Source organism: Saccoglossus kowalevskii, chromosome 16, assembly GCF_978046115.1.
Source record: "Saccoglossus kowalevskii chromosome 16, keSacKowa6.1, whole genome shotgun sequence".
Taxonomy (NCBI): Eukaryota; Metazoa; Hemichordata; class Enteropneusta; family Harrimaniidae; genus Saccoglossus; species Saccoglossus kowalevskii.
Genome location: NC_140656.1, coordinates 15,726,005 through 15,745,924, shown reverse-complemented (window position 1 = coordinate 15,745,924; position 19,920 = coordinate 15,726,005). Strand labels below are relative to the sequence as shown.

Sequence of the window (19,920 nt, the reverse complement as noted above, 5' to 3'; positions counted from 1 at the left end):
AAAAATGATCCCATTAACTGAATTCATACATCAGGAGAATTTTCGACCGCGGAGATCTGCGTTGTACTGTGAACAACTAAACAACGAAATGTTAGTGATGATAATTTCAGATCACAACATTCATAAACAATGTTAACAAATTATACGTGTTCTTATGAATGCAAAGCGCTACTGCACAGTTTAGTAAATGTTCCATCTGTGTTTCACATCCAGGTTTCTTCCTAGACGTTGGAAGTCCCATAGACTACAACTGCGAAATTAAATAGTGCCAGTTTGCTGATAAGTCTAGACTAAACTTGATGTGGTGTGGTTTTGACAAGTGGTCCTACCCTGGAATGGTGTTATCGTACTGTGATAAAATATCATACTACAGGTGAACATAATACACGCACTGTAGCATATGTTTTTTGTGTGCTTGTGTGAAACAACCATTTATGAGTCGCCTGGTAGGTTTTCAATTTAATTATTAACTACTTATTGACGCGACGAAATATTTACATTGTCGGTCACTTGAATGTGTATTTAGGTTACCGAATTGTGTGTTGAGTTACCTGTTTTTTGCCTCTGCTATTCTTACCTTATCTGTGCATGTTTCAGCTGTAAAAAGTGTCATTGGTATATGTCATTATTTTTGAAGACATTACGGATGATATTCATGTAATGTACCAAGGTGAAAACATCTGCAATGCTATAAATTTACGTTTAGTATTGCCGTTCATAGAATCCATAAATTAGCCGGCCATGTCACCACGAATATATGCGGGAAAATCGTTCTATACATGCATTAACAGATGCGAGATTACAGGTTTTCGGATAATAATGGCCATCAGCCGGTTATATTCCAATCAAAACAAATAAAAACAATATGCAAACAATCATGTCTTGTTTTATCTCAAATATAAATAAAATCCGTTCAAGTGAAATGAAGTAAAATACAAGGCACATAGAAAATGCATAGTTGCCAGTCCGCCATTGTGAATTAAATCGTGACGTATATAATTAACCCGAAATAATTGATAGAAATAACTACTATCAATTTGAGACAAACCGCCGCATTGCATGGTGGTGATTGTGTTCATAAAGAGCCAAACCAGTATAGTTTCTTGTTCATACATTTGATAGTTATTTCGACGAACATCTGTCCAGTATCATCATATTACATTTGTTGTGCCTATTCCATATGTTTAATATCAACTTTGTGATTCAAGTTTGCAAAGAGGTCTTACCTATATGTCTGCATTGAAGTTCGCATAATGACATAGGTTATCGTGCAATTACAAAGAAGTATAAAGACTATAAGGCGTAGCCTTCAATCATACAGCCAATCACACGAAGTACTGAACACGTCATATCTTATGGATTAATCGTCCGCTATATTAATAAACTACAAATACCAAACTGTCAGAAATAGTAGTCCCGATGGCGACGGTCATATCGTAATTAGTCAAGTTCCGCTTTTCATATGAATATATGTTTGTAATTTACAGTATGCATACGAATACAACTGTGTGGTTTATAATCTCGATATAAATACAAGTACGTGGTTTATATGCAAACAAAAGATATATGAAAACTCGCATGCCTAATACACTTTCCTTGTGATCATGAAGAAAGTTTGTCAGCAAAAAAATATTAGCACCCATATTGGCATATTGAGTAGACTCAATATCGTAAGGCAACAACCCGAGTAATTACAGAAAGCTAAACATTCATGTTTACTCCAGCCTTTAGTGGCATCTCTTTGAGATACAACTAGATAGGTGTCATGACAACAGAAGTTGGATTAACTACTAACGAATCAACCCGAAAATTAAAACAAAATCTATTTTTTGGAGTAATTATGTGTCTCACAATACTGGTCTTCAACAAATATTTGTTTGCTTAGGTGGGTTTTGAATTCGGATTGATATGTTAACAGTGAGCGTTGGTGTAAACACAGACAAAAATCAACTATATTAATTGAACTATATTTAACAACATCAAAGTTAACAGGGTCTGCATTCAACATGTAGGGGGCGTCATGAGAACACAGTACATTACAATTCTCTTTAACATTTAACATTTATATTTTACAGTATTTGCATCTTCAAAATTGATACTTAAGGTTACTCATTAATTTTCCTGGAATTTACATGCTATATATTGTTTTCAATATAATTTTGAATTATTTTATTTTTTTCAAACCAATTATTGCAACGTTATAAAATACAATATGTTCCATTCAAGGGATGAGTGAAGTCTGTATTATAAAAAAACAAAAAATTACATATCTACATTGGCTACCACAAGCATGTCTTGTGTATTACCGATAACTGTAAACAAATATAATGAAAAGTAGAACAATTCAAACGTATGAAACATGCATATTAACCACATTGCCAAAAGCCGTTGTACTTTACATTCCATTAATATATCTCCATAGATAAGGGATCCAACACCGATGTTTATATGGGAATGTTACTGAATGTGAAAAGGGGTATCTGTTTTTAATTATTGTATATGGCTCATTAGGAACTGATAGATGGTCGTCATAGAATGGTACAAGTTTTGTTGGTAAAATCCAAGTCAACGGGACGCGCTCATGCTGTGCAATCATCATTCTTACCGGCAAATTGCTGTATGGCTCGTTGGCTGGCCGTTCTACTAGTTTGCATGTTCCACCATCATTACACACATCTTCCACTATTCTCCAATTAAAGAGGTCAAGCGACCGTGATTTATAGTGAGCTCTACTAAAGCACGGATAGTCCTCACATCGTTCTGGGTCCAGTGTAATACCAGATTTGTGCAAAAGCTTGCGCAGGTCATCAGTGTACGGTTTATCATTAGATATTGTAGAAATGTCGCCATCATAGTCATGTCTGGAAAATATAAGCAGAAATAATAATGAGTTGCCTGTGGTAACACAATTTGACAGTAGGATGCCAATTAGAAACACATCTATAGTTCTGCTATATATGTGTAGTGTGATAAGAGCGGTGTTAGTCTTTATGTATGTTTTAATCATCGCTAATATGTTTATGTAGTTAGCCCAATCGGAACACTAGAAACATCTCAACACAAAATGTTATAGGACCTAATCAAACAGTTTAAGGTGGGCCGTTGAATATCAGTAGGAATGGGAGTTGAGGGAATTTGATCAAATACAGTATTTTAGACCGAAGTAGTGTAGCAGGAAATGGATGTTTATATGGTTCATAGAGGGCGCTCCCCGCATACCACGGTGTAATATGACAGAGCCAGTCTAAGCGTTGCCATGCATCATTAGCAGCTACACTGCTTTCATTGAGTTTTTATTTTAGAGGTAGCTATCAAGCCGAATATTTTTGAAGTTTAAATAACAGCATTATTTGTTTATTGCAGTAAGCATATTTCTAGATCTATACCTCTAATACATACATGCATATTTAGTGGTGAAACCCGCCACCAGTAGTTTATGTTACACTATGAGAGCGCTGCTCATATTCGGATGCGATGACGTCATGAGATGTGATGACGTCATACGGGATGCGATGACGTCACAATGGGGACGGTGCACACATTAGCATAAATGATGACGTCACAATGGGAATCCGTGCATAAATTAGCATAAATGACTGTAGGGGTCAATTTGAATGAGGATGACGTCACAATGGAATACTATGAATACATTTGCATACATAAAATAGATTGGAATACAAGGTCGTAACGACGTCATCGTGAATAAAATTTACATAAATTACCTTGAATTGTTTGTTTTTTATTGTTTTTTTCAATTATTTTCAATCGGACGAGCATAGACGTAACGAAAAACATTTCAGAACATATCGTAGAGGGCGCTCTCACACACGCACACTTACATAAATACATGTCATTTTGAAAACTAACGGAGTTTATTACACAAAAGTTGGGTAAAACTAGATGGGTTACATGGAATATACATTTTGTTTTTTGTTTTTGTTTTTTTGTTTGAGGTTTGAGTAAATAATAAAAAAAGAATGGATTAAAAAAACTGAGTAATATACAAGAGTGAAAAAATGACATTTTAAAAAACTACTAAGATCAGTTACATGGAATATACATTTTTTTTTTGTTTTTTATTTTTTTTTTTTTGACTGAATAATCAAAAAAGAATGGATTAAAAAACTGAGTAATATAGAAGGATAAATAAAATGACATTTTAATACTTCCTTTCAATGAGTCAAGCAGTCTGTATTTTTTTTTATTCGATCACTCTAATCTGGCATAGAAGTAACAAGAGAGAGAATAAAAAGCGATAGTTATATAAAGAGGGTATAAGTTATGTGATGGAAATTTAAAAGTATGAGTCACCCCGTAAAACTGCGGTCATAAATCCTGTAAAATATGAAAAGTCGGTTGATCAACATACAGTTTGTTTGTTTTTCCAAAAATGGCAGACTACGCTACGATGAATCAAAATATATATTTACCTGATCGTTTCACAGAATAACTTTTGACATAATAATCATCACACGGAATGAGTTTATGGACGTAACGTAATGATTTTCGTTTTCCCCTGGCGTAGAAGGTACGTTCTTGCTAAGTTTGACCTTTTGTGAAAGGGTCATCTCATTAATACAGGATGTATTGGCCACACATGGCTTGAAATCAAAGTATTTGATGATCGCACATCCATGTACAAGAAATCTTTTAAATTCCGTGACATGACTACCGTACAAGTCAAAATGGTCTTCGTGGTATAGGTATTTTAGACAGAAAGTGGCCCAATGCATTCCACCCCGCAAATATCATTGGTGTTTGATACGAGTGATGTGTATTACTCCAAACCACACTCGTGAATGCCAGTCTGAACTAAATCACAAGATTAAGTTTAAGGCGTAGGGTTATTTATAACTCGCTCATCATAAGTGTTCCCAACATGAAATAGACCTCCCACGTAGATAATAAACAACAGATGTTGGTGTATATGTATATTTATCTAAAACATGAACACTCGCAAACAGGGATATCGAATAAGGTGTCAAGTTGAAAGCGATACCCATATACGTGAATTTCGACCTGCATGTATGAGATACTCGCATATTTCTAATACCAGTCACTGATAACAGGATTCGCCATTCTGTTGACCCAAGCGCTATCAGTCAATTCACTGACAGGAACTTATTGACTAGCTTTTGCTAAATACTATCGTCATTTTCCATGTTTTAAAAAAAACTTGGCTGGCAGTGGAGGGATTTGATCTCCCAAATAAATGAAATAAAACGCGTACGTATGGACATTATCGAAACGTTTAATCTCGTTTTTTTCAGATTCGATAACGCCAGACCTCCTGCCAAAATAATCTCGTAATGACGCGTTCTCCATGCCAATGTTATGATTAGTACTCGAAATTGACTTTACGAAATTAACGGGGTCAACTTGATTCGGTCAAAATGAATCAGTATGGTATGGTTCCATCAATAATTAATTTGTCTGAAAAGGCACACCCCCATGGCATTCCACAGTGACCATCGCTTGATAAGTGCTACAATTGTTTTACTCATTACAGTAGCGTTATGAAATGGCCATAGAATCCATGGATTGATATGACGAGAGTGAAATTTTATACCTGTTAATTTGGACTAGCGCTTCCTTCTCATTACTTTTAATGACCCGTGAAACAGTGACGTTTTGTGTGGTTATATATTATCGTTACATGCACGCTAACGATTCCTGACCTGACACCATTTAGCCAATCTGATTGTTTCTGTATCATCGGCAATTCAGTGTACCGTTCGAACGCAATGCATCAATCAATAGTTAATTTTTGAAAGTTTATTTTACGTTCAATCTTTACTCAGTCAACCATCAAGACTATTCAGTTCATTCTCTCTTCACTAATGAAATGGCAGTACTTCGTCATTTTTTTAAACATGATTTCGAATATCCTTGATTTCGAAATTCTAGAAGCGGCAAGAATGGCCGTTACATTTGAATGGTCAAATGACAATGGGCTGACCCTGCTTGAATGTGCAACAGAATGTATTAAATACAATCATATTCAATATTTCGCTTATTTAGTTTTGACCGATTTGAACGACAGAGCCAAGCTCGAAACACTGAGAGCTATAGCCGATGCTTTAAAAAACTATTTTCTCATCTAATGGCTTGAAACCAAATTAGATGAAGCACTATGACTTTTCACAAATTACGATGACATCCTTCACAGCCTGGCAAAAGAAATCACTCAACCAACCTCACCACCAGATTCGAATTTCCTTGATCAACGGTAAAAACGAAACAACATAGGCGATCTCCTGTTTGAGGTAACGGGCTTGGCTTGGCTACAGAGAGACAATTGAAGTTACTAGCTCGGCAAATTGAATACTTTGAAACGGGACATCTAGCTGGTCATCATCAAGACATTGACTCGGAGACTGTACGCCTCAGCGAAACAACCAATTGATGAATTCATGGACTCAAATTCCAACAAGGACAATCCTGACATAATACTCAAACTACGCTCCTTGCAAGAACATGTGGACGTCAACATTTCTGGAGACCCACAAGATGAAGGACATAATTTTAGTATATCTGTTAATTACTTTACGATTGGAATTCAAGGATATTCGAAATCATGTTTCATTAGTGAAGAGAGAATGAACTGAATAGTCTTGATGGTTGGCTGAGTAAAGATTGAACTCTAAAATTTTGCGATTTTCGGTCGGTTTTCCAGTCGTTGTGATATAAACCTTCAAAAATAAACTATTGATTGATGCATTGCATTCGAGCGGTACACTGAATTACCGATGGTACAGAAAAAATCTGAATGGTGACTGAATGGTGTCAGGTCAGGAATCGTAAGTGCGCATGTAACGATATTATATAACCACACAAGACGTCACTGTTTCACGGGTCATTTCAGACAAGTGATGGAACCATACCATACTGATTCATGTTGACCGAATCAAGTTGAACCCATGTTTATCCCCCATAGAGTCAATTTCGAGTACTAATCATAACATAAGAACGCGTTATTACGTTATCGAATCTTAAAAAAACGACAGGATTGAAAGTTTCGATAATGTCCATTGTTATATTTCATTTATTTGAGAGATCAAATCCCTCCACTGCGGGCCATGTTTTTTTATGACGTGGAAAATGACAGCAGTATTTTAGGAAAAGCCTAATCGATAAAAATAAGTTTCAGTCAGTTGACTGATAGCGCCGGGGTCAACAGAATGTCAAGTCCTGTTATCAGTGACTGATGTTAGAAATATGCGAGTGTCCCATACATGCAGGTCGAAATTCACGTATATGGGGAGCGCTTTCAACTTGAAACCCTATTCGATATCCCTGTTCGCGAGTGTTCATGTTTTAGATAAATATACAAATACACCAACATCTGTTGTTTATCATCTACGTGGGAGGTCTATTTCACGTTGGGAACACTTATGATGAGCGAGTTATAAATAACCCTACGCCTTAAACTTAATCTTGTGATTTAGTTCAGACTGGCATTCACTAGTGTGCTTTGAAGTAATACACATCACTTGTATCAAACACCAATGATATTCATTGGGTGGGACGCATTAGGCCACTTTCTGTCTGAAATACCCTTACCACGAAGACTATTTTGACTCGTGCGGTAGTCATGTCACGGAATTTAATAGATTTCTCATACGTGGATCTACAATCATTGAATACTTTGATTTCAAGTCATGTGTGGTCAATACGTCCTGTATTAATGAGATGACTGTTTCACGAAAGCTCAAACTTGGCAAGAAGACGAGGACGTACCTTCTTCTCCAGGGGAAAATGAAAATCACTACGTTACGCCCGTAAACTCATTCCGTGTGATGATTATTTATGTTAAACGATCAGGTTAATATATATTTTAACTCATCGTAGCGTAGTCCACCATTTTTGAAAAAAATGTACGGCTATCAACCGACTTTGCATACTTTGCATTTTACCAGATTGATGACCGCAGTTTTACTGGGTGACTCATACTTTCAAATTTCCAACACATAGCTTATACCCTCTTTATATAACTATCGCTTTTTAATATTATTCTATCTCTTTTTTTCTTCTATGATAAATTAGAGTTATGAAATAAAATAAGTGTACAGTCTGCTTTACTCATTGAAAGGAAATATTAAAATGTCATTTTTATTCTTATATGTTACTCAGTTTTTTAATCCATTCTTTTTTGATTATTTACTCAAACAAAAAAAACAAAAACAAAAAACAAAAAAATGTATATTCCATGTAACTTATCTTAGTAGTTTTTTAAAATTTCATTTTTAGAACTTATATATTACTCAGTTTTTTAATCCATTCTTATTTGATTATTTACTCAAACAAAAAACAACAAAATATGTATATTCCATGTAACTGATCTACTTTTACCTATCTTTTGTGTAATAAACTCAATTAGTTTTCAAAATGACGTGTATTTCTTAGCGTGTGTGTGTGTGTGTGTGTGTGTGTGTGTGTGTGTGTGTGTGAGTGAGCGCCAACTACGATACATTCTGAAAAATCTTGTGTGACGTCCATGCTCGTCCAATTAAAAATAATAAAAAATTTTTTATTCACGGTGACCTCGTTACGACCTCGTATTCAAATCTATTTTGAAATATTCAAAATACTGTGAATACGTTTTCAAAATGACGTGTATTTATTAGCGTATGTGTGTGTGTGTGAGCGCCAACTACGATACATTCTGAAAAATCTATTATTCAAAATTCATTCCACTGCTTAATGAGTAATTTACAAGATTCACTGAATATTCAAATTCATCCCACTGTCTAATGAGTAATTTACAAGATTCCTTGGAATATTCAAATTCATCCCACTATTTGATGAGTAATTTACAAGATTCGCTAAAATATTCAAATTTATCCCACTGTTGAATGAGTAATTAACAAGATTCCCTGGAATATTCAAATTCATTCCATTATTTGATGAGTAATTCACAAGATTCGCTAAACTATTCAAATTTATCACACTGATTAGTGAGGAATGTACAAGATTCGCTGAAATATTCAAATTCATCCTACAGTTTAGATAATATATTGCTGTTGCACAAAAGTATTTTCTAGTGTCTTTTATTAAACACAATAACAATAGATGCCCGGGCACAAAACAACGCCGCCTATTGAAATAAATCTCTACTATTACGTGCGTGTCGAATTGGGTGGCATGATTTGTGGCATGATCTTCAGATAGAGGTGAAAGAGTGGTCACACCAAAATCATCATGGTATGGTGTAACATACCAATTTACCACCCATTGGCACAGAAACAATTTTTCAGACGAATAAAAGAATGTATTTATTTCTCACGTGTGTATGAATAGGTAAACGAATCCATTATAAATGTCACAGCCTAGGCACACAGCCAACCAGACAGACAGATAAATAAAGGTGGTCAACGATCTCTCCACAAACTAAAAAAAGCTGCACAAATAGTGTAAATGGTAATAGCTGACAAAATGTTCGTCATATTTCACTTGGATGGCAATTTCGCTTTTAAATATACCAGGGAAAGTGTTCTATTTTCTTTGTGAAATGAGGTGTTCGTATACAAAGGATTGTCCACGCAAAAACGATCGAATTGTATTATTTTCTCCCTGATTTGTTTCTCAAGTTGTTTCTTGATTTAGTTTCAATCAGTGTTCAAGATGGCTACCCCCCCCTCCCATATAGTAAATATCGATGGATTAATCGCATTTATCACATCACTTGTACACCAGCTGACTGTGGCCATTTTCAGGCTGACCAGGGAAACTAGTTTCACATTATCACGCCTCGCAAAACAAATAATTCAGGGACATGTACTAGGCTAAGTAAAAGCATACTATGTTCCCTAATGCAATATAGACTCGCCCAGAGTGGACGCGACCATGAGTCGCTGCCAGCGAGACTCGAAAGCAAACTGTTTAGTCAAAACGAAAGCAGTTAGCCAATTCGCTATCAAGTTTGCAAATTGGCTGCCCCAATACTTCTGGGACTTGCTGTAATGAGTAATTTACAATTGCCGATGCGTGTGAATGTTTAATTGAATACACACAATGCGACGTCGTGTCTTATATTATGACTGACATATAAAAACAGGTTTTATCCGTGTAGCGCTTGCAAACCTTATAAAATGATCGACGCCTTTACCATTTTACCTTTATCATAATATATTGATTACGTTACTTTGTTAAAACAAATACAACTGTTATTGTATTTGCTTGCTAATGGTCGTCTTTCGAGACTTTCACCTCAGCTCGGATGTTAAACTGTAACAATGCTATATGTTGCACTTCTATATTGAACCACCAATCCCTCACCTTATTATACCTCCTTCTCTCATTGCTCCAAGAAGTGTCCCATAGTCTAACCAGTAAGTCACGTCCAATTCTTCCAGTGAATGGCACACTCCAATGATTAAAAATTTCAATTCTTCATGCTGTTTGTCCGATAAAAAACATGTGCCACCTTTACGTGGAATATACAGGTCGGGGCGCGTAACTGCCATTACCACCAATATTATTACCAATATTTTAACCTTTCCAGTACAGTATTTCATTCTGGATAGAAATATTCGAGTTTTCAGTTGATTCAAGAAAATTATGGGTTGTTTTCAAGTTCAACCAAGGCTCACCATTGATGAAGGCAAAGACAAATTACCGACATTGGGTTGAAACCCTCTTGTAATTGAAAACAGTAATTGACTGAGAACTCTATAAAAACACGTCTTGACAATAAGAATGGCATATGAACATATAGACATCATTACAAGTAACCATACATAATGAACGGAATAAACTTAAATAAACAGCGCAGTTACAAACTACGTTTACCTACCTGTCACAATCACTCAAATCACTAATGCCAACTGATCTATGTTAGCTTCATTCCCAACTGCGGTCAGGTTAAACTAGATGCTGTCTACTATCGCGAGAATTTGAAGAAAACAGAACATTATTAGACTAGTAAAGCATTACATCACCCGTAAATGTCAGTCTGTACGTGCGAGTTCCCGTTGTATTGTACTGGGGCCATGGAGATAGCCACTTAGTAACTGACTGACTTAGAGATGACAGTTGCCTGATCCTTGGTTTGAGCCTGAGGCATCTATGTGCACATCCGTAATAGGGCGGGGATCAATATATTTGTGACAACCATTGAATATTTTTAAATATGATAGCCACCATTTAACAACCAGCCGGAAGTCCCGAGAGAGCCAAATGTTATTGGATGCTTGCTTGAGCTGGCTCATGTCAATGAGTATGCACCGGTTCGGAAAGTTCTGCCCCCTTTGACAAAATGACAAGCTCAAGCAAGCTTATCGCATGAGATTGCAGCTGGCGCGCTTGCACCCAGCAAATGTTTGCCGCAAAGTATGAAGCTCATTGAGTTTAACAGGTGGCAATTGGAGTGTAAATGTTGTTCCCTCTTGTAGAACAGTTGCTGTACATGTTAACCACACATTTTAAGATACTGGATTCCACATATTTGTCTTGCAGTAAACCAAATTGTAAATAAATGTTTTATTTCCCGGCGAGTTGTTGGGAAATGCTATGCCAGACCAATTTCTGCGCCATTGCCAGAATTTCATTTGAATATGTCCCCTAAGTATGACTCGAGTAAACACAAGGATACAATACTAGTAAGGTATACATACGTGTGTTCACATGCGAAGTGACTAAAGCTGTTCATCTAGAACATGTGTCGGACATGACCACTACCGTTAAGTTCCAAATAAACATAACCCCCGGAATAAACATACCCCCAGACAAATCTTCAATTCTAATGACCGGTATACTGCTTCTAAAATGTGCTCATACTGGTGTATATGCAAACGTGGCAAGGTTCCAAAAGACGATTATGCACACATTCTGTGCTCAAGAATATTCGTTATTAGTGGGTCAATACATTCTAAAGAAGGAGAAATATTATTGAGGGGAAAGAGTTAGAAAAGGGGAATTAGCGTCTTTAATTCGTCTGTGATTCGAACCTGCAATCTTGGATTTCCCAGAGCACTACCTTATTCACTGTACCACGAGTGTCTTTACACAAGTGATAGGATTTAAGTTCTGTTTATAGGAGCACTGTTCTCACTAGCATTCAAAAACCGTACTAAAAGTATTGGATTCGAACCAGCAATCACATTGCTGGCATTGCACATATCCTCTGAACCATGTGGGTAGTCATGCAAATGATCGATTTGTTGTCATATTTAGCCTTATTGCAAATTAGTTTTTGCGTAAAAAGACTGGCAGGCATGGGAATTGAACCCGGGACCTCCTGATCACTGTGTAGACAACTGAACCACAAGACCACGATGGATTGACTAGTTGCGTTTGCATTTGATGAGGCTATATATAGAAATACAACATATTTCTATTATTGAGTTACAATTGTCCAAAAAATGCCATTTTTTTGTTTTTACTTGCGTAAACTAAATGCATGCCATAACCCGTTAGTGTACATCTTGCCAATTGGGTGTTTGCCATTTGCGTTTCCCATACCTGACCCGACCCTAACCCTAATGCCCAAGACACGTTCCTGTTAATAATTGCTCAGTAATGATACTCTGCTGTGCACTGTCTGCGGGTAAGTCGGGTTTGAGTAATTTCCACTTAGCAAGTGGTTAAATTATGACAATAAATGTGTGGGCAAATATTTGAGACTAATTTTGGTGTAGACAACTCTCGTTTGATCAACTTCCCTCATTGCAAGTTGTTAAAATAATAACGCTTGTGTACCACGCCACGACGTTGGTCGTTGAGTGGTGTTCATTTTGCTAAATTTGTTCCGATGAGTTGAACGAGAAAGCCAAAACGATTGCTGGTTTCTGATTGTTTCAGTTCTGGTGAGTGTGTATCTAGTGGAATTCGAACCCATGGCGTTTGTATTGTGCGGTTTTCTATATCCCATGTTGGCTACGCCGTGATATGCAAGCACTTCCCCGTTTTATTGTTAGTTTGTGAGTGTTTAATGATGTCTTCCTCACCCGTCACGCCAATGACCCAGTTTCAACCACAGGGCCATTTGCAATGAAGTGTGTGACCCTTGTCGTGACCCCACTGACTACTCGTATATGATCGTTCTGTTCAACTGTTAAGTTAGGATTTATTACCGTTATTATCATTATATTGTCACGTGATTTGTTTTACCTTATGTGTAATGTCTTAAGTATCTTTATTGTAATTTGTATATACCAATTCGTATATACCGAGAAAACGACCCCGATTGAAGGTCATGTATTTGTGACGTCACCAATTCGGCATGGCTGAGAAACTTTCCAGCCAATCAGTAAATTAGTCACGTATTCCGCGATATTTGACCAGCTGCAAGGACAATACTTTCTGGAGTTGCGTGATCCGTGCGTCGACTGCATCGTTCAAGCTTCCCTAGTGTGGCCTTCGTGGCTGGCAAAAAGCAAAACATCGAAGCAAATAGACAATCAGAAGACGTAAAAACCTTATTTTATGTACAATGTAAACAGGGTTCACTTTGACCCCGGACCATGTATTATAAACTTGGCGCTCTCCAACGGAGGTTATTACGCCACACGCCGGTGGGCCTCCCCAGGTGGATTGTCCGAGAGAGAATGACGTCGTCAGCACATCAACTTTGTCGCTTTGTGTGCGAGTTAGCTGTAGGTCCATAGCTCTGTGCCGATCTGATGGTATATCACACGTACATGACATTTGCATGGTATTGTCAACACAGTAGAGCTATGGTGCAAGTCAAAGAGTACCGTCCATGTTGACTGAAACAATTACGCAAACGTGCCGTAATTTTGCGGTAATTTACAGTGTATTTTCATCCTACCATATTAGGAAATGCGAATTCTAAATATGGAATGATTACGCGCGTAAGCGTTTTCTAATAATAAAAACAAACATGGCTGCCATCAGGGTTCGACTGGACTCCATACAAAGAAGTTCGCTAATTTCAAGGGGGATTCGCATAGAGTTCTGGGTAAATCAAGGAAATACTCGCTGTTACGGCACGCCTGATTGGCTGAAAATGGGTATGCGCACTTGATTTACCCAAAACTCTGTGCGAATCCCCCTTGATTCTGGCTGCTGGCCATTTTCGATCATGAAATTGTCGGATATCACCAGAAAACTCGCGATTTGTGCAGTTTTGAATAAAACCAAGTTAGCGATTATGAACAATGGTTATTAACATAACACCTGACCCCCTCTGCACTTTTTGTTTCGCATTTTAAGGTAAGAAATCGACATTTGAAAACGACAGGGTGTCGATTTACTAGGTGCCGTGTTTCACAACTTGTTTATTTATATACGTATAGCGGATGATTTTTATTGAAAATTAGTATTTATTGATTTTCAGCCCCCAAGTGACTGTGCATAGACCTCCGCTGCGCGTCGGTCGATACTGCCGCTGTCTGTCCTCGGGCATACTTTGAGGTATCTTCGTAATAACCTTATATTCACCCGAGTATTCTTGGACGGTCATGCAAAAACACTGCTTGTCGCCTGACCTCCTGTCCAGAGTTCCTTGCAGTTAGATCACCGAAATATTCTTTCACACACTGGACGAGGTCGGTATCACATGATCAATATGACGTCATGTTGTTCACATTACGTAATGCGGTCAGTGATTCCTAAAGAATACTGGCGTAAGAAAGGAGCCCTTTCATGTTAGACTTGTCGGCACACTCGATAAACAATACGTAATGGCAGCAGAGTTAATTTGTTAAATTAATTATTGAATTACTTTACTAACATTAGTCCCCATTACAAGTTTAGTTCATTGTCCATTACTGAAGAGTTGGTTTGGAACTCAAAATTGACGACATCAAAGCACGGAAAGCCATCATTTACACATGTATAATAATACTAAACATGTAGTTGGATTTTTTTATAAGTTTATATACACGAGTACGTTTAAATGTGGATCTAATGTATAATTTAATTACAATTTAGTAACTGACATTTCGTCTTTTCCCTCGCAGAACAATCACTCAGTGTGGCAAAGTATTTGCTAGTTGTATTGCCTACCTGGAAATGCTGCTTATGCAGGTGGCAACAAAGTTACACAAAACCGAACCGTTGAAGAGCATTGGCCAGCACAGACCAAGTGAGAGTTGTTCCACGCAGGATATCTTTCTAAATGTATAATTCCCACTGTAGTGTTTGGGATGGGGATGAACATCCCAGATTTAAATATAGTTTTTCATTGGGGATGTAGTAACAGCATAGTTAAATACTGGCAGGAAGTAGGTCGTGCTGGGCGAAATGGTGATCCAGCGGAGGCACATTTATTTCCGCTGCCAAGAACGGTTTTACACGTTTAAGATGACATGAAATCACTAAAAGACTTAAACATTCAAACATTCCATGTCTACGAGTCCACCTCACTATTGAGGGGGGAAGGCATTCTTATATAATTGATGAGATAAAATATCGCACGTGAAATGAAATGCGAGTATTGTTGTTGTGTTGTGTTTGGCCTAATTGCAAGTGATGCACATGTCAGGTCGATTAAACTTGCAGAGGTAGGTGCGCGTCGAAATACTGTCTAATTGCCACTTTTATATGATTTTGCTGTTTTTGTCCAGCATGTTAGAATTATTTCATTGAGTTAAATCTTCACACACAAATAGCAAATATGGTCACGGTGTTATGTTTATTGTGTACTACAGTATTGTGACAACATTGTCCTTTCATCCTGTGGTATATTTATTATGCGTAATAAAATAAATGCTTCTTGGCAATGGCCGAACATCTTATATTCAGTTGTAGTTAATTTTCATCTTCTTAGGTTGTCCTCAATCGCCGAATCGTGCGCGAGATTTATTAGTTCGACAATCATGATGCACATACGAAATTATTTCCTCTGTAAGTTTGTTTATTGAACAAGAAGTCAAAATGTGATTTAATAATAAACTGTAATTGAAACAAACTTGAATATACTACCGTGATATAATTGAATATTCAAACTAAATTACATCCGATTAAAGTAAACCAACTGAATAGTGTTTACCAGTAGCACATTCACACTGTTTGAATATAAATAACATTATAAATAATTTTTGTACAATTAGCAAGCCAAATAGCATGTTTGAAAACATATTTGATATATAATCAGCACCAGCAATTTGGATAATGGTTTTAGGTTTCACTGGGTAAAAAATAAAGCTGTTGAACAGGGATTTGTTGAAATATAATACCATCGTCTTTGTATTCCTTCACAAAGTTGGAGACGTTTCGTCTGTAATTAGCAGAGGGGTAGTTTTAGGTTTATGAACATATTCGTCCATGAAAACACCACAAAACCGCACCAATTACTATATAACTACACTTGATTGTGGCCCAATACGCTAACACAATCATATAACAACAACATCCTAACTCAATAGCCACCATATACAATTATTCGGAATGCTTGCCCATTAAAACAGTTGTTCAATTACAATATGCTGTCATACAAATACAAATTGTGGGCATGGGGTTTTGATATAAATACAAATATATATGCACTTTAGGTCAGTCTGTTCTATAGGAAATACCTTCGGCCATAGTAACGACTAACGTAGCAACGTTAGGACGGCGACGTAGAAGAAACGCGTACTTGAGACGATGACGTTCACACCTTGCATTTCTCTGGCCATAGGGTTGAGGTAATAAGCTGTATGGTTGTAGTAGTCAGTCGATGAACACACTTGAAGTAATTGCTGAACACAACGGAGAATGGCAAAGTAGACTTTCAGCATTGATAACATATGACCAAACGTGACGGTGTTGAAGTGGCACCCAATTGTCTAACATGCCACGTGGTAACACCACACCCTCCGACACACCTACCAACGTACCAGTATGTTTATTTGGGATAGGACAGTAAATCATTTCTTTTGGCCTTTCGTCGCTTTGATGCTCGTTGTTCTCTGTCTAAGCAGATGATATCTGATAATGCGTCTACGCACATAGATGCAGCGGACGAACTTCGTCCTTTGATGAATTCTCCTGAGGTAATCAAATACTTATCTGAGCATGGTGTCACATTTTTGTTTTGTGACGTCACCAAAGAAAAATGTGAAGACCCTATGTATGCGAACAATACTGTGACAGACTGTCTGAAATACTGTCACATTTTTCTGGTGACGTTGGTCTCGTGAATACTTAACTGCTTTACGTGAGAGACATGATTCTACAGGTACTAAACAAAACACAATCCATGAAGATGACACAGTATTGACTCATCATGATGTTGAAAAACGTCTCAAATGGAAGTTAGCGAGAGTGACCAAACTTCATTGTGCAATCAGCTGACATCAAATGGAGTCACTGATCGTCCTATCCAAAAGCTATATCTCGTATAGACCAGCGCAGTCAGTGCTGTATGTCACTAAAACCACCTTCCCCATGGCAATCCACCATCAACCAGCGACACCAGGCTTGAATCACAAAGTGACGATTTCTCCAATGAAGGGCAAACAGTGAAAGTATCTAACCGTCCTCATAGGAAAGCTGTTGCTGCTGCTCGAGAAAAAATCCATTGTATACGAGATCAAATCACAGAAGATGAACATGCTACAGATTAAGCTTCACATATTCGAAAGAACAATATGATCAGCTGAGACTGCCCAATTCATGATAGCCAAATTAGTACAAATTAGTTAAATCTTGGTGCGGGTGCAGCAATTTAATTTGTATTGTATAGTATTATGTATAACTTTCACGTTTCTTTTTGTACCATAATGCTGTTATGAAATTGATTCGGTTCGCAAACATGAAAGGAATATCATGGGGTGTATTTTATGTTTGATGATATGAGCAGATATGTGTATCATTTAATTTTTATAGTATAATATCTGTAGAAGAATTGTTTACCCCCTTCCAAGTTTTAAATTCTCAAGCCCTATCAGAGAAAAATGAATTATCAATTAAAATTAGTTACACAGCTTGATTATCTTCATTTAGTGCTTTACAGGGAAAAGCCGTATGTTGTTCTAAGCACCAATGTCGGCACAAAGAGCAGGAATGTCCATTTAGAGAGTATTTTGTTACTATTGTTCTAGATTATATGATTACTTTAAAGGGGAATATCTCAATGTATTATATTCTCACCTAAAATAAAATGACAAAAGTGTCACAATCAGAGTTACGTATTTATTTGTGTACAACAGCCTTTGGAATGAGTATTGATATGAACAATTTTCATCATGTTGTTTACTAGAGTTGATGTTACGTTTTTCTGTGTTTTGTTTTTGTGACTGCGAACACATTTACAATTGAGGTATGGAAACGCCCATGCGTTGTCTAATAAACGCTGAAAGTCTGCTCTGCCATCCGCTGAGTTCAGCAATTACTTCAAGATACCCTACAGCCAAAAAACCATCAGGTGCGTGAACATCGCCGACTGTTTACCTCAACCCTATGGCCAGAGAATTGCAAAGTGCGTGGACGTCACCGTCTCAAGAACGTGTTTCTATGTCGCCGTTCTAGCGTTTGTGTATTTCCGCATTACCATAAGGTATTTCTTATGGAACTGACTGTGTTCACGAACTGAATTAAAGTGTTTGCGTACATATTTGTATTTATATTGAATGTCTACAATTTGTATTTGTATGACAGCATATTGTATTGAGCAACTGATTTGAGGGGCAAGCATTCCGAATAATTGTATATTATTTCTATTGAGTTAAGGGTTACGCACCTAGATTCCGACATCCCTATGTTCCGACATCCCTATATTCCGACACCCCTATGTTCCGACATACCTATATTCAGACATCCCTGTGTTGAGATGCTAATAGGTTCTGACGTTATTTTAGAAACGTTTTTAAGATTTCACTGCATTTTCATCACTTTAGTATAAGAAAAAAATATCATTATTCATCTTCAAATATTATCCTACGCGCACCTTTTGTAACACAATGTTTCATTTCTTTACATTTAAAAAAACAATAAGTATGCCGGATTATAGTACTTGCCACACCTCCGGCCATTATGTTTTGTGATCATCGTTTACATTCAGATTTACAATATCAAACAATAGCTCCAGACGCAAAATATTTTTTTTAATTATTGCCAAACGTTGAGATCAACAATAAACTATGTACCTGACAGTCTTCATGTGGGCCCCTGACAACTTGTACTCGGGCAACCTAAATTACATTGTTCAGTACTTTTATGGTCGACGATCATACAATAAATCCTATGTCGACCAGTACGCTATTGGCTCGAAGCTAAATGGGGCCAAATACCTTTCCTGTCTATCGGTTAACCTTACTTCATCGACAGGATAGGGCGACCTAATTCGAGAGGTAACCAGGTCAGCGGCATCAGTCACGGAATCAAGAAGCACACATATATCCATGGTGATTTGTAAGTCATTTCTGTTGATACCAACCAGCCAATTATTCACTCTCAATTACTAACTATGCTTTTGGTCCATTGTATGTTTGACATGAATAACATTCCTCCCTAATTCCAATGACTATGTCATTAACAATGACTTTTTCAGTGACGAATCTGGTCCTACATAACAAACACAGATACCTATTGAAAGAGAATAGTTCACATGTAACTAATTGTTGCGAGTATAGTATATGACTGACTAATTAGTGGTGCAATATCTATTTGACACATGTTAAGCGTATTTAAATGCATGTTTTTAAATGTTTTTTTAAGGGAGAAGTGTATAGACATACCTGCCATATTTTAACTTTTTTGAGAATGTTAACAACGATGGTTTTGTTTGTTTGTTTTTGTTTTTTCTCTAATGTTCTTTGATTTGGGATCAAGTGCATATGCATATTACACGACCTCTATTAATGTACTAACCACACGTATAATTTCGAAAGGATGATTTAGCAATACCTGAATGTTTGTAAATTGTTATTCCACGAAATTTATATTGTCAATAATCACCTCTTTAGCGCTGTATGCAAAATATTTAGATTTATCCTATCCTGACAGTATGCTTTCGAACGGAATTTACGGCCA

At 37.0% G+C, this 19,920-nt stretch overlaps 1 protein-coding gene across 1 annotated transcript; it reads right to left on the bottom strand.

The window, feature by feature from the left end:
* Nucleotides 1-866: 866 nt before the first annotated feature.
* Nucleotides 867-10,981, bottom strand: LOC144351991 (uncharacterized). Its single transcript, XM_085491524.1, has 3 exons — nt 10,796-10,981; nt 10,279-10,518; nt 867-2,861 (listed from the first exon to the last, which is right to left on the bottom strand). Exons 2-3 carry the CDS (start codon nt 10,515-10,517, stop codon nt 2,396-2,398), a joined length of 705 nt encoding a protein of 234 aa, XP_085347650.1. The 5' UTR covers nt 10,518; nt 10,796-10,981; the 3' UTR covers nt 867-2,395.
* Nucleotides 10,982-19,920: the final 8,939 nt, after the last annotated feature.

Excerpts from the sequence above, each read along its gene's own strand:
- LOC144351991 (XM_085491524.1), bottom strand. The coding sequence starts at position 10,517 with ATGAAATACTGTACTGGAAAGGTTAAAATATTGGTAATAATATTGGTG. Across the intron at positions 2,862-10,278 it reads AGAGAAGGAGGTATAATAAG|ACATGACTATGATGGCGACA; the intron begins GTGAGGGATTGG and ends TATATTTTCCAG.